Raw genomic sequence first — 24344 nt, 5'->3', positions numbered from 1 at the left:
TTGACCAGGCAGCCTTCGCCATCTTTAATGTTTTGGTTGGTCATCTGATCTGTGTCTACTTTGCTGAGCTTTTTTTTTTCCTCGATCTGCTGTGCGTGGTATCGCCCAAGTAGACACAAGGCTGACCATCCTCCCGTTTTTTGTGCCCATTGTAACGTGTAATACATGCATTGACTGATTGCCTGATTGTATGCATGTGTAAAGTGGGGAAAAGTGGGGTGAAAAGGGGGACTTTGGGCGAACGTCCAGAACCAAATTCCATTTTTCCCATAGGTTTAGTTATTTGTATGACACGGTTTTCTGTGGCACGGGCTCGGTCCAAAACCAATTAGCCGCACCTTAGGCAACTTGACTCTCTCTCTCTCTCTCTCTTTATATATATATATATATATGTATATATCTCATAAGCCGTTTGAGTGTCCACTGCAGGACCGGCCTATCCCTACCGAAGTGGGGACGATACAGCCAATGTATCTTTGCCAAGTGGCTTAGGCTGTCTAGTAGAGATTGTATGTAGGGTGAGAAGTGCTTGTAAGTGTAACTGTTGTGTTGGAATGGCTTCGGATGTGTGTGTAGTCTGTGAACCAAGTGTAATCGGCCCACACAAGCTGACTGGGTGCAAACATACTTCATAGTTTGCGACACTGGTTCAACCACAACACCCCTTGTTTCCGCCAATGCAGTATGTGGCCAGAAGAACGCTCCCAAAGTTTTTTACCCTGGTGGGGCGCAAACCCTTGTTCTTCATTGTACAAAAGTGCACACTTTACCACTGCACCACAGAGGTTTCTATGTATATGTATGTATATATATATATATATATATATATATATATATATACATACAGTACAATTCCAGTTAACCGGGCGGCTTGGGGAATTCATCTTCCCGGTTACAGATTTTTCCCGTAGTTCTGATATCCAAATCTATACAAAGCCGATCATTATCACAGCAGTAAATACAATTCAGGTACTCACCACTCACATCAAGGGGCACACTAAGAGATTCCACCTGAAAAATTTCCTCGTAAACACACACCATGGTCATAATGCACGTGCATTCAATGCCTTGCAGTACCGGTACTGCAAAATGCACAAGTCCATTCTGTTAACTACCGAATAATTTCTTGTATGTACTGTACACATGTGGAAAACTAAAGAAATAAAATCCTGAATATTTATTGGTAAATTATCACGACACCTGTGCCCCCATATCAGCTTTGTTTATGATCCCGGCCCCAACTGACCGCCACCATTCCGCCACTGTTTTGCACCATTCTGTTAACTACCGAATTATTCGTTGTATGTACTGTACTCATAAAAGTGGAAAAATAAAGAAATAAAATTTATTGGTGAACTGATGTTAAGACTGCACTGTAGAATTATCACACCTGTGCCCCCACACAAGCTTTGCTTACGGTCCCGGCCCCGACTGACCTCCATCATTCCACCCTTCACCTGCCGCCAATCAGCTGTTTTGCACAAAATAAAATACATGATGTACTTATGAAGTGCAAGCATGTATATATATTTTTTCTTCCAACGAAGTAAACCTTCATTCCTATTAACATTTTTTTTTTTCATCTCTGTCAGCACACATGCATTCTAAGATGAATTTGTGTGGTGCAAGTTAGACTCGGTCCGTTAGGAAGAAAAACACCGGCGTTTGCTGATTTGCTCTCTCCCGAGATGTCTGGCTTACAAATTCCATGCCTGTCTTTGAAACGATTTAACCATCCAACACTGAAATCACATTCGACCTCTGTATTCATTGTATTGTGAAACTCTCTTGCTTTTTCTTCGATAAGAGGACCAGAAATAGGTGCTCCCCTAGATCTTTCTAAGCAAAACCACTTGAACGATGAAGAGTATGCCTTTTTTCAATGGACTTACTTGTCTTGCTTTTCATGAAAAATTCATTGAGCTTGGATGCTGGGTCTTTATATAAATCGTTGGATTTCCTACATTATATTCGGTCAGCAGTGTTTTATAATGTTTGCCTTTTTCAAGTCTGTTGCATTTGTCCAGCTTCTGTTTCAAGGTAGGCACGACACACTTATGTTTAGTTTGCTCTTTAGGCATTTTGGAATGTTGAAATTACCGTCCATCAGAGCAACACAACAGCAAGAGAGCTTGTTTACTGTCTGGTGGTAAAAAGCAGATTGGTGATTTGTGGAAATTGTGGAGGGTGTGGAGGATGACTGAATTCAAGTAGGGGAAACAGGGAGGAGGAGGGCTGGTTAAGAGGATTTGCTAGGGATTTACATTAGCCAGAAATGCCTTCACCTTGCTTAGTCCGACTTCACCCAGCCTCGCGTGACACGATAAAATGGCTATTTGGCGGTTCATTCAAAATAGCGCACAGTTATAACTTACTGACATTTTTACCAGCCCTTGAATTTTCCCGTTTTTCTGAGTATTCCATTTGTCTGGATACCGGATAGCAGGGATTGTACTGTATATATATATATATATATATATATATATATATATATATACAGTAATCCCGCATTTTTTGCGGATTTTTTGTCTACGGTTTTGCCCTCTCGCGGATTTTCTTAGCATTAATAAGTTCAACAAAAATATCCTTGAATATACAGAAAAAAAAAAAAAATTGAAATTCCCGCAGCTTCCAATTGTAGCGCGGTAAACTCACGCCACCCTCTGTCCCTTTCCCGTGGCCCCTCTGCCAGTGTTACCATATCTAGCATAATTTTATTCTTTTAGCATAATTTTGATCAAATTTTCGAGTCTGGAATATTTTTTAGCATATTAGAAGTTTTAGAATCATTCTAGCATAATTTAGAATGGAATGGAATATTTTTAGAATAATTTTATAAAAGCTACAAATCAGAGAGAGAGAGAGAGAGAGAGAGAGACGAATAAGGTAAGATGTTTGAATAGTTGGTTACTTTCAGTTTGGGCTTGGGTTGGATTAGGTTAGGTTAGGTTAGGTTGGATTAGGTTAGGTTAGGTTTAAGGTTAGGTTCGGTTTGGTTCGGTTAGGTTAGGATAAGTTTGAGCTTTGTACTTTACCCATGAAACCTAGGTTTTTCCGATGGATTTTGGTATGATTCATTCGATTTTCAGCTTCATTTCAGTCGGAAATGACCATTTTCTGTGTTTCCCCCCCTCCCTATAACCCCCGATTCCCCAAAAATCCCTCATTATTTCAGGGGGATGGGGGGGGGTCATATCTCAAAATCTGGTTATTTCCGACGGAAATGATGCTCAAAATCGAACGAATCACATCAAAATCCATCAGAAAAACGTAAGTTGATGGGAAAAAGCAGTATGGGTAGATACCGATATTTATCCTCTTACTGTATGTAGGTTCATTTTAATATTTTCATAGTAAATAATATATAATTAATATGTTGCACGAATATGTATAGAATTTTATCATTTAGCTTCAAGTTAGCATAATTCATTTTTTACTTGGAACAAATTTGCTCAATCTAGCATAATTTTTTCATTGCCCTAGCATAATTTCGTTGTTTGGATATGGCAACACTGCTCTCTGCCTCGCATTCTTCAGTCCACGCCTGACTGCCTTAAGTGGCTGTTGTGGTTGTAACCACACTATGATATGAGCCTCTTGCCTCCCACTTGCTTTCCACATGGCCCCAGGACGTAAGCCAGCCTCACCAAAGGCTAATAATACAATTAGTAAGAACTCCAAAGTGACAAAACGATCAAGTTATGACCTTAGCAGAGAAAATTGTGTTACTGGACAAGCTAAGAAACGACCGTGCGAGTGTTTGCTATCACCAGTTAATGCATCTTTTTATTTTGTACTGTTTTGTTAATAAATGTGTAGATAATTGTGTATTACAGTACGGTGTTTACGTTTTCCTTCATAATGGAGTATGTGCTTTCAATCTTGTAAGAAGGTATTTCGGGATGAGTATGGAGGTTTCGGGACAATTCGCAGTCACAACAAACACAAAACAATTCGCCTTCATTAATGAAGATAGCTATGGGTGACGCTAGAATATAATTCAAAGGCGACTACAGCGAGGAAGAAACAAGTTAATTATTGACTAAAGGTGCAACTAATAAATAATATCCAGAACCTACGCTACTGAACATAGACTTTGCTGGATCCCCCTGAAATATAGTTATTAAAGTATTGATTAATTAATAATAAGTATATTGATGAAAGTATTGATTAGTATATTTATAGAATGGCGGGGAATCGTCCAGGGTGCGAATTGTTCTGAAGGGGAATCGTCCATGTTTTGACGGGGAATTGTCTGACGGCGAATTGTCTCGCAATCAGTATGGACGTGGACTCTGTGATGGGCAGCATGGTGGACACAAGTGCAAGTTTTCAATTGTTAATAGAGTATTCGCGGAATTGACTTTTCGCGGGGGTTACAAGAACATAACTACCGCGAAATATGCGGGATTACTGTATATACCGTATTTCGCGGCATGTAAGACGCAGCATTGTGAAAGACGCACCCTAATTCTGGCAGGGCAGTTCTGTGAAAAAAAAGTTTGCCCCAACCAAGACTGCAGTAAGGTTTCTTGATAAGAGCCATTACCACACAGATACACACTCACCTTTCAGAATCTATTCATTACTGATCATCAGCCTTTGGTTTCTTTTTTTATATACAAAGAATGGTACAGGAAAAGAAAACAATGCCTCTTCATGACAAAACTTGACTGATATGAGCCACTATCACTTAGATACAACACTCACCTTTCAGAATCTATTCAGTACTGCTCATCATCCTTTAGTTTCTTCTTTTATGTACAAAGAATGATACAGGAAAAGAGAAAACAAAACCCCGTCTTAACAAAACGTGACTTCAAACCACGAGGCCATCTCAACTTTGTTGATAAATATGTATCAGTAAACTGATATAAACACTGTTTTTAATATTTTATGAATTTAAAACCACAAATGAAGTCAATAAACTCTATTCTTTCATTCACTGACGAAAACATAAAATACAATGAATGTTCACATCAGTTCATTTATCCTAAAAGAACCCCGTCATATTCCACACCTGTTACGAAATTTCCTCACATTGCCTTGACTCAAGCACAGTATCAGACGACTACCATCATTAATCATGCACTCTAACTAACCTGTAATTACCTCCACAAATAATATAAAAAGGTAGCACTTGTAAATACACAAATTACAATGTTTTACAACCAAAGTTCAATATAGCAAGGCTGCTTGGGAACAGGATAGACAGCTGTTTTTACTCTCTTCTCTCAGTATCACTCCTTCACTGTCAGCTATGTTTGCCTTGCAGCATCAACAATTAAAAATGTATGCTTCACTGATCATAATTTACTATAAACATTCATTTCAAAACATACTATGGTGAAAACATCCATTGTTACACCTTAGTAACACTGCTGCCTCCCAGTCGCTAGACAGCAGTCTCTACCCCTTCCTCTCAGTATCACTTCCTCACTGTCAGCGATGTTTCCCTTGCAGCATCAACAGTTAAAAATACGTTCATCACTGATCACAGTTTACTAAAAACAGACATTCATCTCAAAACATGTCGAGAATGGTGAAACTATCTCTTAGCAACACTGCTGCATCCCAAGCGCTAGACAACTGGCTCAACCCTCTTCTCCCAGTATCACTCCCTTACTGTCAGCTGTTTTCCTTGCAGCATCAACAATTAAAAATGCATATTTCTCTTACCAGAATTTGCTAAAAACAGATATCCATCTCAAAACATTCGAGTACTGTGAAAACATCCATTTTTGGTCTTAACACTGCTGCCTCCTAGTCGCTATGGTACACACACACACGCATACAGGTACACACCACATGCAACATTCGCTCGCCTCTGAAACATTTACATCAGTCCGTTTTGGAGTACCCAGTGGCTTTATTATATAACAAAAACATCAAAATGTATTTGGTTGTTCAATATAAATATCATCACTTAAGGACATGAAACATCTCAAACAGTTTATTCATCCAAACATCGTCAGTGCAAGACTAAAGGTGTACAGCACCATTGATCCTAAATTTTCCATGGTTGCATCTGTCATGATCACCTAAAACCTATATTCACTTCATATTACTGACATGGTGAAAATTTCACTCGTCTTCAAATCCTGAGAATTCATCACTACTTCCCCCGAGTCCTGAAGCATCACTGGAAGTCATCACCACGGTCATCATCACTGTTTCACTGTCACTTTCATACAGTAAATGGTCCTCAGTACCATCCATTGAATTGCTTATACCACACCATACGATTTTAACTTGGCAATCGTTTTAACTGAGCACAGGCGATATTCAGACTTGGGGCATTTGATACAGCCCACATTAACCTCCTCAGTACATGTTTCCTGAACTGAATAAAATCATATGGCGAGCATGAATAAACTACCCTATAAAATACATTGCTGGGCTGAAGGGATTATAATAGGCGGATTATCAGTTCCCTAGCCTGACTCTTCCCATTTCCACTTCCTTAACTACACCTACACCAAACTCTCACCTACACCTTAGGATTCTGGTCGTTTCGGCCGTAACGTCCAAAATGGCAAAAGATTTTACAACCTAACCTAACCTAACAAATTTGGACGTTACGGCCTAAATGATCCCCATTGCCGATCATGAGAGCTTTGCTTAGGCAGCAGAGATGCAGAGAGTGAACGTTGTCGATCATTCTGATCGCTTCGTCTGCTAAGAATACAACAGAAATGGCGGACGCTGATACGAATGCCCGTCAGGCACTGCTATTTCAGATATTGCATCAGTTGTGCTACTCAGTGAATTTTATCCTATTTTCATAACAAAATACTGTAATTGGGTGTGCCCTGAGTTGCATAGACATTGCTAAAGTACTTCACTTGGCTGATAAAGTGAAGCTGTAACTTCGTTAGCTTGCTAGAGTAGGGTGTACGCTAGACACTAAACTGCTAAGTTGCTAAACCGCTAAACCCCTTGACGGTATTGGCCAGTTGAGCTGAAAACAAACCGTGGATGCTTTGTGTTTTTGAACTTCCGTGTTTTAATATCTGCTGCATATATACACTCACAAAATGTCTCAAAAGTAACTGACCTAATTAGGGTTACTGAATTTCCATATGTGACGAAAGTCTGTTTTGATGACTTGGCAGTTTCACTAGCCAGCATCTCTCCAGTATGATTGCTTTGCTAGTTAGTGAATGGATGGCAAGCAAAGTGGTCATGATTGCCTTTCAGAAGGTTAGCAGACAGTTCACCAGTGAGCACGTTAGCTTGCTAGAGTAGGGTGTACGCTAGACACTAAACTGCTAAGTTGCTAAACCGCTAAACCTCTTGACGGTATTGGCCAGTTGAGCTGAAAACAAACCGTGGATGCTTTGTGTTTTTGAACTTCCGTGTTTTAATATCTGCTGCATATATACACTCACAAAATGTCACAAAAGTAACTGACCTAATTAGGGTTACTGTATTTCCATACGTGACGAAAGTCTGTTTTGATGACTTGGCAGTTTCACTAGCCAGCATCTCTCCAGTATGATTGCTTTGCTAGTTAGTGAATGGATGGCAAGCAAAGTGGTCATGATTGCCTTTCAGAAGGTTAGCAGACGGTTCACCAGTGATCATGTACGTTAGCTTGCTGGAATAGTGCGGATGCTAAACTGTTAAATTGCTAAACCGCTAAATATCTTCACGATGTTAGCCAGTTGAGCTGTAAACAAACCCGTGAAAGTTTTATGTGTTTCTGATCTCGCGTGTTTCTTAAATCTGCTGCATATACACACTAGTGTATATTATTTTTAAAAATAAAATCAAGTCTGCATAATGTAGAAAACACCTGTGGTTGCTAAGCATTGAGATGATCATCTTTATAAGAGTTTCTTCTCAGTGAAGCCTAACTAACCTGCCTTAGTCTAACGTGCAGGACGCATGGGGATATTTTAAGGTAACTTTGAGACAAAAAAGTGCGTCTTATATGCCGCGAAATACGGTATATATATACCGGTATATATTTATGTATATATATATAAATCAGTCAGCTCTCAGTTTCTAAGAAATTGTGTTGCACACAGCCATGTTCATGGCTTCACTGAACTCAAGTATTCTCTCATCTTCTGCATTCCGTGTTCCAGATGTGCATCCCTTGTGCACTCCCATCGGCAGTTTCAGCCATCAGGGATGGTGGATGAATACCATGCTTTGCAGTGTGCATGCATTGCACTGCTGTATATGTCTGCTGAACGAAAGTGTTTTTGTTTGACTTACTGCCAAATCATAGTGGAATGTAAATTACACGTGTTGAGGAGCAAAATATTGCTGTATAAAATGGCATATAATGCAGATGAACAATTTGAAGCCCTTTCAGTGAGGCCCTGAAATGGAAAAACAGACATTGTAAAAATGGTAGAATTTTAAAGGAAAAACTCCACAGCCCAGGATTTATTTGAAGTTTCACCTGTCGCTGCGTATTGTTTCTCTTTCAGACTGTTATATCTCGTGCTGTTTCTTTTGTGGTAAGATTTTATTTGCGTTAAGAAAGCAGTGAGAAATAGGTTTTGATAATGATGTGTTTCTTTTCATATCTTCCAGGCATTGGATGTGGTGATGCGTCACTTACCATCAATGACGTACACCCCTGTGGGTAGATCCTTCTTCTCTGCACCTGATGGCTACTACCATCCCCTTGGTGGTGGCAGGGAGGTTTGGTTTGGCTTCCATCAGAGTGTGCGACCCTCACAGTGGAAGATGATGCTCAATATTGATGGTTTGTATGCATTTTAACAATATGGATCCTTGATCCCTGATTATATTATTTCTCAGTTTACTCTTGCTGCCTTCAAGTGATTTTATTAGCTTAGGAAGAGGAATAAGCTTGTGATCAGTCTGATCAGCTGATCGGGTCAGGTGCGGGGAAGGGGATGGGTCCATTATGATGTGGCAGGGGTAAGCCAGCTCTGTTGTTGGGCTCTGCTGTGAATGTCTTTGGATTGCACAGCGCAGTTGACCCTCGTGTGGTGTGATGCATTGAGGAGCGGTCCCTCCTCACCTTCGAGGCAAAGATACGAGTAGGTGTGTGTGTGTGTGAATGACCAGTTTTGTGAATGTGTTATCCTGTCTTGGCTAGCCCTGTTAGAAGGGCAACAACCTTAGTATTTGTTTCATTTTTGAAGGCTCTAACATGGTTGCATGCGTCGGCCTTGGTCACCTGATGGCAGCTCTCCATGCTGCACGATCTCTGGCAGCTTCCCTATTTAGTTCCTTATCCATGAGGTTGCATTCCGTGACCTCGACACAGGTCACTTTCGGTCTGCCTCATGCAACCTTACCCTTGACATTAACACTTCTCACTTTCTGCACTCAGTTATCATCCCCCCATCATCTCCACATGCCCAAACCACCTCAATCTACCTTTCCTCATCACAACACCAAATACATTACAGTCGGAGCCAACCTCTATACTCTTCCATCATAAACCTAGCCCCCCAAGGCCTAGCACTCGGGGATGCACTGCATATCAGCCTAATTGTTGCCATTTCTGTATATTTGAGCCTGCAAATATCATCTTCCTTTACTGCCCAGGTCTCACTACATACAGCATTACATTCCTAATACGTGCTGCATATAAAAATCCCTTTACATGGAAGGAGAACCCTCTCAATGTCCCTGAACATCTTCCAACTACTGATCACTATAGTCATAGAGCTAGCTCCAGCCCCACCTCCAGCACATAATATGTCTCCCAAATAACAGAACTCTTCCATATGTATGGGAAAGAAAAGGGAACCGTACTTTGTTTTGGTTGTTTTGGAGAAGGCCTTTGACAGAGTCCGTAGAGAGGTGGTGAAGTGGGACAGTGAGAAAGCTTGGGATCGAGGAATGGCTGGTAAGGGTGGTTATGGCCATGTATGTGGGTGTTGACACCCAGGTAAGTGTGAGTGGAGATTTGATGAGTTTTCCCAGAATGTTGGTGTGCATCGGGGGTCAGTTTTGAGTCTCTTGCTGTTTATCGTGGTACTTGAAGCCCTCTCACATGGCTTCAGAAATGGTCTTCCGTGGGAGATGTTGTATGCTGATGACAACGATTTGGTGTTGATTGCAGGGAATGAAAGAGAGGCAAAAGAAAGATTGCGGAAGTGGAGAGATGGTATGGGGCACAGGGGCTTAAGAGTAAATGCAGATAAAACAAAAGTAATGATATCTAGGGTTGGTGGTGGTACTGTCATTGGAGAAAGAGATTGGCCATGGGCAATCTGCAACAAGGGTGTGGGAAGTAATTCCATCTTGTGCAATGTTTGTGATAAGTGGATGATAAGAGATGTAGTGGTATTAGAGGTATACTGCAAGATAATGCTGATTTTATATGTGTGGTGTGCTGGGGAGAGCAGATGGAGATTGTCAGGCGTGTAAGGATTGAACTTGCTGTTGAGTCTCTTGAGTGTGTGGAAGAGTTTTGTTATTTGGGAGACATGGTATGTGCTGGAGATGGGGCTGGAGCTAGCTCTGTGGCTAGGGTGCGGAGTGGTTGGAAGAAGTTCAGGGAGCTGTTGCCTCTCTTGACATTGAGAGGGCTCTCCCTACATGTTAAGCATTTTTTGTATGCACCATGTGTTAGGAGTGTAATGCTTTATGGTAGTGAGACCTGGGCAGTAAAGGAAGAGGATGTTTGCAGGCTCAGACATACAGAAATGACAATGATTAGGTGGATGTGCAGTGCATCTCCGAGTGAAAGGCCTGGGGGGACTAGGTTTATGATGGAAGAGTAGAGAGGTAGGATGGGACTGGAGTGTGTAGGTGTTGTGATGAGGAGAGGTAGATTGAGGTAGTTTGGGCATGTGGAGAGGATGGGGGATGATAATTGGGTGCAGAAGGTGAGAAGCATTAATATTGGGGATGGGGTTGCGAGGGGTAGACCAAACAAGACCTTGAACGAGATCATTAACCCTTACACCGCGGGCTTGTTTTGCTTTGATTTGCGGCTCCCGCGGGCATATTCACGCTCCAACAGACTCTCTAAAAATATTTGCCAAAAATCAGTTACTAGTCCTAGAATATTAAAATTGGCACATACCTTCAGCTTTCTCCTTGGGTGTTTGTTGAGCCTTCGTCGAGTACCGTAGGACTTGTGGAGACCTCTGAAGTTGGGTAACGAAGTCTCCACTTTACACTTCCCAACAACACGTAATATGATTACCACAGCCTGATATTATCGCTAGAAACACTAATCTATGATTCTCAAATAGTTTGGAATCCATACTCCCCCCCAAAAAATACTGTGAAAGCAATGAAAATTACGAGGGCGTATGACCATCCCACTTCCGATAGTTCGCCGCTAGTGTTGTCTATTATTCATAAAAACACTCACAGAGTATATTTCTGTTACTATATAACACTTATATATATCTACAGTCTTTATCCATAAGTTTCCTTCAGTAATAAGTAATTTATTGTCACTGTAGGGATTCAATTTCTTTCAGTAAAATACATAGCATTCACTTTCTCGTCCTGTATACTAGCATTGAGAGTGAATGTCACTTTCACCTTCACTCTCATAACTCATAGTATTCATACATGCTAGAGTGAAACTTTCACTTTCATTACTCCTAGGGTATATACTCGTATTCTTATAATACGAGTATACGTTTCTAATTACGTTCTCTATTTTATTTACATTATTTACATTTCTATTTTATTTACACTGTGTTATGCACTGTCACTTGAAATAACTTATAAAACTGTTTTCCACTGTTCACGTATATTTACATTCATTGCTTTCACTTGCTGTTTACACGTTATTTACTCATTATTTACAATTCCACTTGCACTGTTTTACTCAATAGAAAGATCGTAGTCACTCTTTTATCAATTGTCAGCCCTTTACCTCTTTCCACACGAGGTTTAGTAGGGGGTAAAGGTCACAGGGCCCGTTGCATGGGGGTGAAAAGTGGCTGAAGTTAGCAGGAGCAAACAGACGTACCTTCACATTGGAAGATGATAGTGAACTGTTAGGGGTGGGCCGGGGTGGCCTACCTAGGGAAATGCATTACTGTCAACGTCAGCCTCTTGACAGCTGCTAATATATAGCAGTGAAATGATTGGCAGGAAATCTAGGCAATACATTATAAATTAGGTAGTTCCAGGTGAATGTAAATATCACTTAGGCTTCTCCCTTCCCTCCTTATATGTATATTTATTACGAAAATAGATTATACGGCATATTTCAAGGGGAAATAAACAGTGAAAATTAGCGAACGAGTGCACGTGAGGTGTTGTCAGGTGATAATTAGCCAGTTCCAGATGTATGGCACTATCACTTATTTCTTTTTTGTATATATTATTTGGTATAAAAATAGGGCATAGGGCTTATTTCAATGGATGAAATCAGTGGAAAATTCCAGGGAAGATTTACTTAGCGTAGAATACAGTGTGGTGGCCTGCAATAATTAGGTAGTTCCAGGTGAATGTAAATATCACTTAGGCTTCTCCCTTCCTTTCTTATATATATTTTTATTACGAACATAGATTATACAGCATATTTCAAGGGGAAATAAACAGCGAAAATTAGCGAACGAGTGGACGTGAGGTGTTGTCAGGTGATAATTAGCCAATTCTAAGTGTATGGCACTCTCACTTACCTTATTTCTTTCTTGTATATATTATTTGGTATAAGAATAGGGCATAGGGCTTATGTCAATGGATGAAATCAGTGAAAAATTCCAGGGAAGATTTACTTAGCATAGCATGGCCGGGCAGGTGAGAGGATAGGGTAATGGAGGGGGGGGAAGTGAGGGGAGTCAAGAATGGGGAGAAGTGGCTAAATTGTCAACAATGGATGAGAGTACAGATGAGATTAGGAGTGCTGACTAGTGTTGGACATTGGCAGTACTGATAGATGATACAAGCCACCACTTGAAAGCCCGGGTGAATTCAAAATAACAGAATCACAAAAGGGACGCCCCGCGGTATGATCCCTTGCTCCCAAGCGTCACGAAAGTGACGCCCCGCGGTTAAGGGGTTAAGTGTGACTTCAGGATTAAGGGACTGAACAGGGAGGCTGCCAGAGATCAAGTAGCATGGAGAGCCGCAATAGTTGACCAAGGCTGACACATGCAAGCATGTTGAAGCCTTCAAAATCGAAGGGAAAAAATTCCACACACATGAGACTTACCACCAAGTTCAATCCTTTCATGCCAGGCAATCTTCACATGCTCTTCCTGACCCACTGCACACATGAAATCAATGTTATCTTTCAGTCTACCTCTAATACCACTATATTTCTTATGAACCCACTTATCGCAAGCACTGGGCGAGATAGAATTATTTTCCACGCCCTTGTGGCAAATCGCACATGGCCACTCTCTTTCTTCTTTGACAGCACTGCCACCAACCATAGATACCAACACTTTTGTTTTATCTGCATTTACTTGTAAGCCCTTGTGTCTCATACCATCTCTCCACTTCGTAAATCTTTCCTGCACCTTCCTTTCATTCTCTGCAGTCAACACCAAATCATCAGCACACAACATCTCCAATAGGAGTCCATTTCTGAAGTCACCTGAGAGGGCTTCAGGTACCATGACAAACAACAAGGGGCTCAAAACTGATCCCTCGTGCACACCAACATTCACGGAAAACTCATCACTCTAATCTCCATTCACCCTTACCTTGGTGCAAACACCCACATACATGGCCATAACGACCCTTACCAGCCACTCCTTGATCCCAAGCATTTTCATTGCCCACTTCACCACCTCTCTGGGGACTTTGTCAAAGGCCTTCTTCGTCGTCATCATCCAGACTTCCTTTTCCCACCCTAGGGTAGGGTGAGGAGTAGTAATGTCCAAACGGCCCAAATTTTTCTCATCCAATGGGCCTCACTTCCATTCATTCATCATTCAACACCCTGGAATTCTGGCTCTTATATGATATGCCAAAAACTTTCACCACATTCATTAGTTTCATATAAACGTGTCTGATTGAGTCAAATCCGGAAATTGTCATGTTTAAAAGGGGTGCCAAATTCCTGATCATGCACTTCTCACAACAGTCATCCAGCCAGCTGGATATCTTTTCAGTCCCCAAGCCTCACTGACTTCCATACCTCTCTTCCTCACACACTCATCCACCATATCCCTCCACCTTCTCCTAGGCCTACCTCGCCTCCTCCCTCCGCCAAATTCACTCAGATATATCTGTTTCACTACTCTGTTGTTATCCATTCATTCCACATGACCATACCATCTCAGTACTCTCTCTTCAATTCTGGTGTCCACAGACTTACTCACTCCGCATGTTTCATGAATCACATGTGGGGTGGCACTCTCATCCCTTTTCTGTCCAGCTCTCTAGTGCAAGAGTTGGCCGTTACTCCCAGTCCTTCATTTGTGCAATGGGTCAGCTCTGGAACTGTCTCCCTCTGTCTGTGTTTCCTGCTGGCTATGATCTCCAGTCTCTAAAACACAGTGTGTCCAGGCATCTCAAAATGATCGGATCTTGAATTTGGCTCTCACTTGTATTTTGTTTTTCTCTTGGAGGGAACAATTATTGTGGGCTCGTCGCCTTTGGTTCCTTCTTTAAAAAAAAAAAAAATCTCAGTAGGGTGGAGTCAAAGGCTTTTCGTCTCATTAACTCTCCTCCTCTTACTGGCTCCCTTCAGCCTTTGTCTATTGGCCGCACTATTGCATCTTTATCTCTTTCTATCGGCACTTCAATGGTCACTGCTCCTCTGAATGTTACCCTCCTCACATCGCCCCATCATACTCCTCTGCACCCCCTCTAAAGTCACTGAACGAATGGTACAGTACTACAACTAGTCACACCTCACATTCCCCTAGCCCAGTCACAACATGGCTTTAGGCCACTGCACTCCACAAACACCCTTCTTACAGACCTTACACAGAGAGTTTTTGATGGCGTGAATTCAGCTAGGCCACCACACAGAACACTTCTAGCCACACTAGACATTAGCAAAGCTTTTGATGCCATCCCCCGCCACAACCTCACAAACAAAATACTCAACACAAACATGCACAAAAACACAAAAAGATGGCTGGCAAACTAATTAGCAGGCAAATGTGCACATGTAACATTTGCTGGTCAGATTTCTAACATCAGAAACTTCACAAACGGCATCCCCCAAGGATCTGTTTTGTCCCCTACACTCTTTAACCTATACATGCACTACGTACCCACACCCCACACACCACAGATACACATAGCTTCCTATGCAGGTGATATAACACTTACATGTATGCACCAAAACACAAACACAACTGCACACATCATGCAACCTTACCTCAACACACTACACGAATGGTTGACCACAAACAGGCTCAAAATACCCCAGCCAAATCTACAGTGACTTTTCTCACAAACTGGACTGCAGAACACAGTCACATCCCACATCTCACCATAAACAACACCCACCTACCACACACACACACACTCAAAATCCTTGGTGTAACATACAATACATCAATGTCATTTAAACAACACATCACAAACATTAAAAAAATAACATCAAGACTCAATGCTTTGAGGTCACTTGCCCATACAACATTCGGACACAACAAAGAAACCACCACCACAGTATACAAACAATACATACGTTCAATGATGAATTATACAAGCCCTGCCTGGGCTTCTAACCTCACCAAAACACACTACAACACTCTACAGACCATACAGAACAAGGCCCTAAAAATAATCACAGACTGCACAGCTACTACACCCACAGACCACCTACATCAAGAAACCAAAGTCCTCAAAGTCAAGGATCACCTAGACATGAGAGGCACTCAGTTTCTTGCTGCAGCTTTTCGTCTCATTAACTCTCCTCCTCTTACTGACTCCCTTCAACCTCTGTCTCTTCGCCGCACTGTTGCATCTTTATCTCTCTTCTATCGCTACTTTAATGGTCACTGCTCCTCTGAACTGTCTGCTTGCATTCCTCCACCTCTACGACGGGCGCGTAGCACCCGTCTGGCAGCAAACTCTCATCCTTTTTCTGTCCAACTCTCTAATGCAAGAGTTAACCGTTGCTCCCAGTCTTTCATTTATGCAACAGGTCAGCTCTGGAACTGTCTCCCTCTGTCTGTATTTCCTGCTGCCTATGATCTCCAGTCTTTCAAACGCAGTGTGTCCAGGCATCTCAAAATGATCGGATCTTGAATTTGGCTCTATATTGTATTTTGTTTTTCTCTTGGAGGGAACTGTTACTGCGGGCTCATGGCCTTTGGTTCCTTCTTCCTCGCATAAAAAAAAAAAAAACAAAACAAACAAACAAACAAACAAACAAACAAACAAACCCACAACATCCACTACAGTACATGGCAGCACATCCACCCACACCAAGGAACATCAAAATACCCAGCACACGATACCATACACAAATACTGTCATCTCTTCCCCCTCGCCCACCTCAGACCAGCTTCCAGAAGCATATCCACACTCAGATCACTCGCCGCTCCATTCAGTCACTTAAAGACAACACACAGCTGCATGCACGGCCTCTTGACATCCACCCTTCTGAATCCTATCTTCCTCGTGAGGACAGGGTCCACCTGGCCAGGCTGAGATGTGGGGACCATCCAGCCCTGTTAAGCTACCAGAAGAGGCTGGATGACTCTGTTGCTGATGCCTGTCCAGGATGCAACACAGCAACCCATACTATTAAGTACATTATGGAAGACTGCATTGCACACAATTACCTACGCCAACAACACAACATACACTCTTTGAGAGCTCTGTGGGAAAGCCTGGTCTCGGCCGTGGCCTTCCTAAGGGACTCAGGGCTGTTCGGCCAGACTGCTTAGGAAACAATTACTACTACTACCTGTACTGTCTGCTTGCATCCCTCCACCTCTATGACGGTCATGTAGCACCTGTCCAAGAGCAAACACTCATCCCTTTTCTGTCCAACTGTCTAATGCAAGAGTTAACCGCTACTCCCACTCCTTCATTTATGCAACAGGTCAACTCTGGAACTGTCTCCCTCTGTCTGTATTTCCCGCTAACTATTATCTCCAGTCTTTCAAATGCAGTGTGTCCAGGCATCTCGAAATGATTGGATCTTGAATTCGGCTCTCTCTTGTATTTTGTTTTTCTCTTGGAAGGAACAGTTTGTGGGCTTGTGGCCTTTGGTTCCTTCTTCCTAGCATTAAAAAAAAAAAAAAAAAAAAAAAGTTTCGTATCCTATCCACTCTCTGTACTCCACATACATTCCTTAGCAGTCTCATCTCCACTGCTCTCACTCTAGACTTTTCATTTTCATGCCACACCATAGTCTCATACCCATATCTTAAAGTTGGCACTAATAGTCTCATACCTATAGATTAAAGTTGGCACTAACACTCCTTCATGCAAGCCATGCGCAGCTGCAACACTCAAGCCTCTGTTTCGTCTCAAGTCCTACATAGCACCAGGTACATTCCTTACTTGTGTAACTCTACTTTCCACTTCGTTTGCACATTTTCCTCTCATTTCTATCACTGTGCCCAGGTATTTGAATGCCCTCACCAATTCCAGTATCTCTTCATTCACTGTAACATCTTACTGGGAGCCACCTTCTCTCTTAGTAACCATCACTTTACTCTTTCCTACATTTACTCTCAAGGCACGACGCTCACAGACATCAGCAAAACTCTCCACTTGTGTACCAGGTTCTTGTCTGGTATTTGCAAGTAGCCATGCATTATCATCATAAAACAAATTTGAGATATTCCTTCCATCACCACTCATTGCCAGTGCCATCCCTCTCTCCATTACTCATATTTTTACTTGTCTAATCACCCCCTCCATATATATATTGAACAACAGTGGGAACATCATTTAACCTTGTCGTACGTCGTTAATCGTGAACATTCACATAGATGCCCATTAACCCTTACAGATGCTTCACAACCATCATAAAAACTATTTACAGCACCTAGCAGCTTACCATCTACACCATACATGCGCAAAACCTTCCACAGTCCTTCTCTGTCTACTTTGTCCTATGTTTTTTCCAGATCCATAAATGCCATAAACACCTTATAGTCCTTCCCACAAGCCTACTGCACCATCTTTCTCACTGCAAATATTTGATCCATACATCCTTTGCCACTCCTAAAGCAACCCTGTTCATCACTCAATAGGACTTCTGATATCTCTCTTACTTTCTCTGTAATAACTCTTTCATTTATCTTCCCTACCACACTCAGTAAACTTATGCCTTGATAATTCTTGCCATTACTTCACTCACGTTTTTGTTTTTACAGGGGTACATTCACAGGCTTTTTCCATTCTGCTGGCACAGTTTCACTCATCCATGCCTTCTTACATATTTCCAACAAGCACTTCATTCCATTCTCTCCATTACACTTAATCACCTCTTTCTACACCTCATCAACTCCACCTGCTGTCCTATTTTTCAGGTGCTTCACAGCATTCTTCACCTGGGCGAGTGTTACATTTCGTGGCACTGCATTCCTTCTCTGAACACCCCCCAAACCAATCGTGTTTACAGAGGCTTTGTTCTCTCTATTCCTATTCATCAGGCTCTCTCTCTATTCCTGTTCATCAGGCTTTCAGAATATTCTTTCCATGTGGTCCTTCCTTCACATTTTCACATTTCTTTCCACTTACTTTTACATTTCTGCACCTTTTTACAGAATAACTCCCTGTTTTCAGAGTAATTTCCATTCATTTTTCTTCGTTGATCATCATTTACCTCCTTTTTCCTTTTCACTAGTCTGTTTATATGCTTCTTGCTCACAATATTTTCAGGCCTTCTCCAAATCAGCAATAACAAAGCACTGTTCCCTCTTCTTTCCTAGATATTTTTCCTGAAGCTGTCAAAAATGAATGTTATCAGTGGTCCCTTTGTCTGGCATAAACCCAAACTACATCTCATTATTTCGGGGCTGTTTGGCCAGACTGCCTTGGAAACAAGTACTACTGCATCTCATCAGTGTTTACTGTTTACTCTTCCTGTAATCATACCTTCTAGAGCTCTGTCCATTATCTTCATTATCTGTCTAAAAACTTTATGCTTATATAGTTTCCTCTTTCCTGGGCATCACCCTTCCTATTATACATGTTTACAGTTACACTTTTCAGCCAGTTATATGGTACAGCACACTCATTTATAATCGTATTTATCAATTCAGTGACTAACCCCACTCCTATATCTCCTGAGGCTTTAACCCCTTCTTTACCGAAAATGTGTTTTGATCTACCCCCATACATCGCCTCTAAACACCCATGAGATACCGAAACCGCTACCGTGGTATGCTGGTACACCCTCTAATGAATGGCAGCTGATGGGCCACAGGGTAGCCCGGTAAGACTGTTTCTGAGGACCTCGTGTTAGCAACAGCTCTGTGTTTTGACAACAAAGACTGTGACGAAGTTCTGACGAATTCTGACATCATAAGATACGTCATGACTGAATTGCGGTGGCACCAATGGCTTGCTTACTCATCTGTGATGTAACCTCTTTTAGACCACTCATGATTTTATTTATAATTTCTACTACAGATATCATACTATATTTTCTGCTGACATACGGCAAAATTTACACCCCTTGGCCTGCCTGAGAGAGTCAGGTACCACGCACTTGACCACGATAGAGGGTGTATAGGATATTTTTCTCTCATGGCGTCTCTGGTGGATTCAGATAGTGATGAGTTTATTCCTCATGAGGATACTTATTTAGATGTATCAGATGATGATGCAGCAGTGTCTGATGTGTCAGTAGATGACTGTGATCCTGAAAATGATAGCGAGGTTGATGTGAGTGATGATGATGAGGAAATTAGTAGCTAGCTTAGTGACGCTACACTCTCGGTAACAAGTGGGTCAAGGTCGCCATCACCATCACGTGTGTCCACACACTTCATGCTCAACTTACAAGGTAAATAAATAAGCCATCCATCTGTGCAGGACTTTTTTTTTCAAGTCAGTTTGTACAGTAGTTACCTGGGTAACAGTACTTCAGCATAAGATACGTAAACTTATATACCGTAATGATTTATTTTATAATTTTTTTACTACCAACATCATGCTGGGTTTATGTGATCATCGTTCGTTTTTAAAGGCTCCAACATGCTTGCATGTGTCGGCCTTGGTCACCTAATGGCGGCTCTCCATGCTGCACGATCCATTGCAGCCTCCCTGTTCAGTCCCTTAACCCTAAGGTCACACTGAATGACCTCGTCCCATTTCTTTCTCGGTCTACCCCTCATAACCCCACCCCCAATATTAACACTTCTCACCTTCCTCACCCAACTATCATCCCCCATCCTCTCCACATGTCCAAACCACCTCAATCTACCTCTCCTCATCACAACACCAATACACTCCAGTCCCATCCTACCTCTCAACTCTTCCATTGTAAACCCAGCCCCTCCAGGCCTTGGACGCAGGGACGCACTGCACATCCACCTAATCATTGTCATTTCTGTACGTCTGAGCCGGCGAATGTCTTCCTCCTTCACTGCCCAGGTCTCACTGCCATACAGCATTACACTCCTAACACACGCTGCATACAAAGACCCCTTAGCACGTAGGGAGAGCCCCCTCAATGTCAGGAGAGGCAAGAGCTCCCTGAACTTCTTCCAACCACTTCTCACCCTAGCCCCACCTCCAGCACACAACATGTCTCCTAAATAACAAAACTCTTCCACACACTCAAGAGATTCACCAGCAAGTTCAATTCTTTCAGGTCTGACGATCTCCACCTGCTCACCCCGGCACGCCGTACACATAAAATCAGCATTATCTCGCAGTCTACCTCTGATACCACTACATCTCTTATGCACCCATTTATCACACACACCGCACAAGATGGAATTACTTCCCACGCCCTTGTGGCAAACTGCACATGGCCACTCTCCCTCGTCTTTGACAGTACCGCCACCAACCCTAGATATCATCACTTTTGTTTTATCTGCATTTACCCTTAAACCCTTTTGCCCCATACCATCTCTCCACTTCCTAAACATTTCCTCCGCCTCCCTTTCATTCTCTGCAATCAACACCAAATCATCAGCATACAACAACTCCCACGAGTCCGTTTCTAAAGTCACGTGAAAGGGCTTCAAGTACCATGATAAACAACATGGGACTCAAGACTGACCCCTGATGCACACCAACATTCACGGAAAACTCATCACTCAAATCTCCATTCACTCTCACCTGGGTGTGAGCACCCACATACATGGCCATAAACCACCCTAACCAGCCACTCCTCCAAGCCAAGCTTTCTCATTGCCCACTTCACCACCTCTCTAGGGACTCTGTCAAAGGCCTTTTCCAAATCAACAAAAACAAAATAAAGATCCCTTCTCCTACCAATATATTTTTCCTGAAGCTGTCGAACAATGAATATGGCATCAGTGGTCCCCCTACCTGGCATAAACCCAAACTGCATTTCATCAATATTCACTCTTTCTCTAATCATACCTTCTAAAACTCTCTCCATTACCTTCATTATCTGATCTAAAAGCTTTATACCTCTATAATTTCCTCTTTCCAGGGCATCACCCTTCCCTTTATGCACATTTACAATTACACTCTTCAGCCAATCATCTGGGACAACACACTCATAAATAATCCTATTTATCAGGTCAGTGACTAAACTCACCCCTATATCGCCTGAGGCCTTCAACATTTCGGCAGTCAACCCAGACACACCTGCTGCCTTCCCCACCCTCATCCTGCCTATTGCCTCACTCACAATAGCAGTATCAATCAAAGGCCAAGGGCCAGACACTGGATCTGCTGGCTCCAAACCTTCCCTGTCCCAGTCAAACTCCTCATTCAACAACCGGTTATAATGCTCTCTCCATGCATCTTTAATATCCTCACTGTTCACCACTACCCTTCCTTCATCATTCTTCACACACTGCTCACCTATGATATCCCGATTATCCCTCTTCACCTGACCTGCCACCCTAAATATATTTTTCCTTTCCCCATGATTTAGGTTATCAAGTAATTGTCTCTGTGACTCAGACTTTGCCCTGTATACCTCTCTCCTAGCCCTACGCTTGGCTGCCAAATATTCCTCAGTATCATCAGTATACAAATAAATCACAAAGAGTGAATAGTTTCGACGTGACAAAAAATATACACTACCCCTCACACTACTGGAGAGGGAGCTATCAGGTCGGTATGGGAGGTAAACGTAGTGTTTACAGTGGGGGGAGGGGTCGGTAAAGAAGGGGTTAAGCATTTCAGCAGTCAACCCAGACACACCTGCTGCCTTCCCCATCTGCATCCTGCCTATTGCCCTGCTCACAACAGCAGTGTCAATCAAAGGCCAAGGGCCAGACACTGGATCTGCTGACTCCAGACCTTCCCTGTCCCAGTCAAACTCCCCAGTCAACAACTGGCTGTAATGCTTTCCATGTGTCTTTTATATCCCCACTGTTCGCCACTACCCCTCCTTCATCATTCTTCACACACTGCTCACTTATCTGTCTATCTATCTATTTCCAGACGCCTCAGTCCCGTATGGGGTAGCCACAAACAAATCGCCTCCACCTCGCCCTGTCCCCCACCATTTCACTGCCCTGCTCCCAACTCACACCCCCCTCTCTCATATACCTCTCCACTCCATCCCTTCATCTCATCCTTGGCCTCCCTCTCCCTCTCCCCCCCTCCACCTCACTCACATACACTCTCCTCATCAGTCTCTCACCCTCCATCCTCTCCACATGGCCAAACCACCTCAGTGTGTTCCTCCTAATGCATCCTATCACATCCACACCACAATGCTCCTTTATATCCTCATTTGTCAGCCTGTCTCTCCATGTGACTCCACAGGCTCCTCTTAAATAACTCATTTCCACTGCTCTCACTCTTAACTTGTATCCTTCCAATAACGTCCAGGCTTCACTTCCATACGTTAGAGTTGGTATCACAATACTGTCATGTAGTAACTTTTTCACTTCCATGCTCACTTCTCTGTTTCTTATCACTGCTTTCAAGGAACCAGCAACCTTTCTTGTTGTACCCTTTCAAGCACTTCACCCTCCAAACTTCCATCCTTACTCATCACACTCCCCAAGTACTTAAACGCACTCACATTTTCCATTTCCTCACCATCCAACTTCTCTGTACATTCACTGACTTCACCTCTCTCAAAGACCATCACTTTACTCTTCCCTGCATTCACCTTTAGATTCTGTTTCATACACACACTCCCAAACTCATCCACCAAGCCTTGCAGTTCCCCTTCGTCTTTACTCAACAATACGGTATCATCTGGAAACAACAGTACAGGGAGTTTCCAAACACTACCCTCTCTCACCAGGGCGACTCCAACATCCACTGCCCTGCCTTGTACCTCTTTTATTACCCCATCCATGTACAGATTGAACAACCATGGAGATATGACACATCCCTGTTTCAACCCAACCTTCAAAGAGAAAAATTCACTCAGTTCACCATCCACACACACTGCAGCCTTGCACCTCATACATACTCTTCAGAGCATTCAACAGCTTTCCATCTACTTCATATATTCTTAATACTTTCCACAATCCTTGTCTATCCACCATGTCATAAGCTTTCTCCAAATCTATGAAAGCTGCATACAACGTCTTTCCCTTGAAGCCCACTTATGATTTCCCTATTCCTCCTCTTCACCTGATTTGCCACTTTTAATATCATATTCTTCTTTTCCACACAATTTAGGTTGTCATGTAAAAACCTCTGTCACTGAGACTTTGCCGTGTAAACCTCTTTTCTAGCTCTACACTTGGCAGCCAGGTATTCCTCTTTGTTATCACCCTTCTTCCATTCTCGGAAAAGCCTTCTTTTCTCCTTAACTGCAGGCATCCACACCCTCATCCCACCACCAAATTACTTTATGTCTTGGGGCCTGTTGTCCATCCACACATGAATCAGTAACTTTAACCCGCCCCGTCCCGGAGGCGTGAATTCACGTCCTCACATGATGTGCACTCATATCCCGGAGACGTAAATTAACGCGGCAACATTGCAAGGTCCCTAATTTGCACAATTTTCAATTTTCAAGAGTGATTTTGCGAGTGATTTTTGGCACGTATACACGGGACACCATCCTCTATTCCTCTACAAGATGCCAAGCAGGGACAATGCCTTACACCGCATAACCTCTCCCCCCCCCCTGCACGCCATTGTCTCGGCAATTCACCTGTTACCAGTGACCTGGCCAATAAAGACATTCAGGGCCAGAGTGATTCCCCAATCGATGACAATGTGGAGGACAAAGTTTACATAGCATTAGAGGAAGAAACAGTCAGAAATGATGATCAGGTAATGTGGGAAAAAAATGTCATGAATGGTGATGAGTTAGTGAGTGAAACAATGCTTGTAATGCCTATACGTATTACTGTTTGAAAACCAATATACTCTTG

At 42.5% G+C, this 24344-nt stretch overlaps 1 protein-coding gene across 1 annotated transcript in view; it reads left to right on the top strand.

The window, feature by feature from the left end:
• AGO1 (protein argonaute-1) overlaps positions 1–24344 on the top strand; it is a 198583-nt gene that overhangs the window by 67106 nt on the left and 107133 nt on the right. The window contains exon 6 of the mRNA XM_080270147.1: positions 8551–8725. Within this exon, the coding sequence (XP_080126273.1) occupies positions 8551–8725 (175 nt within the window). The remainder of the gene's footprint in view (positions 1–8550; positions 8726–24344) is intronic.

Source organism: Coenobita brevimanus, chromosome 39, assembly GCF_032717465.1.
Source record: "Coenobita brevimanus isolate Jiangsu-jjx chromosome 39, ASM3271746v2, whole genome shotgun sequence".
Taxonomy (NCBI): Eukaryota; Metazoa; Arthropoda; class Malacostraca; order Decapoda; family Coenobitidae; genus Coenobita; species Coenobita brevimanus.
Note: the sequence above shows the minus strand (reverse complement) of the source record. Positions and strands in the feature narration are given on the sequence as shown.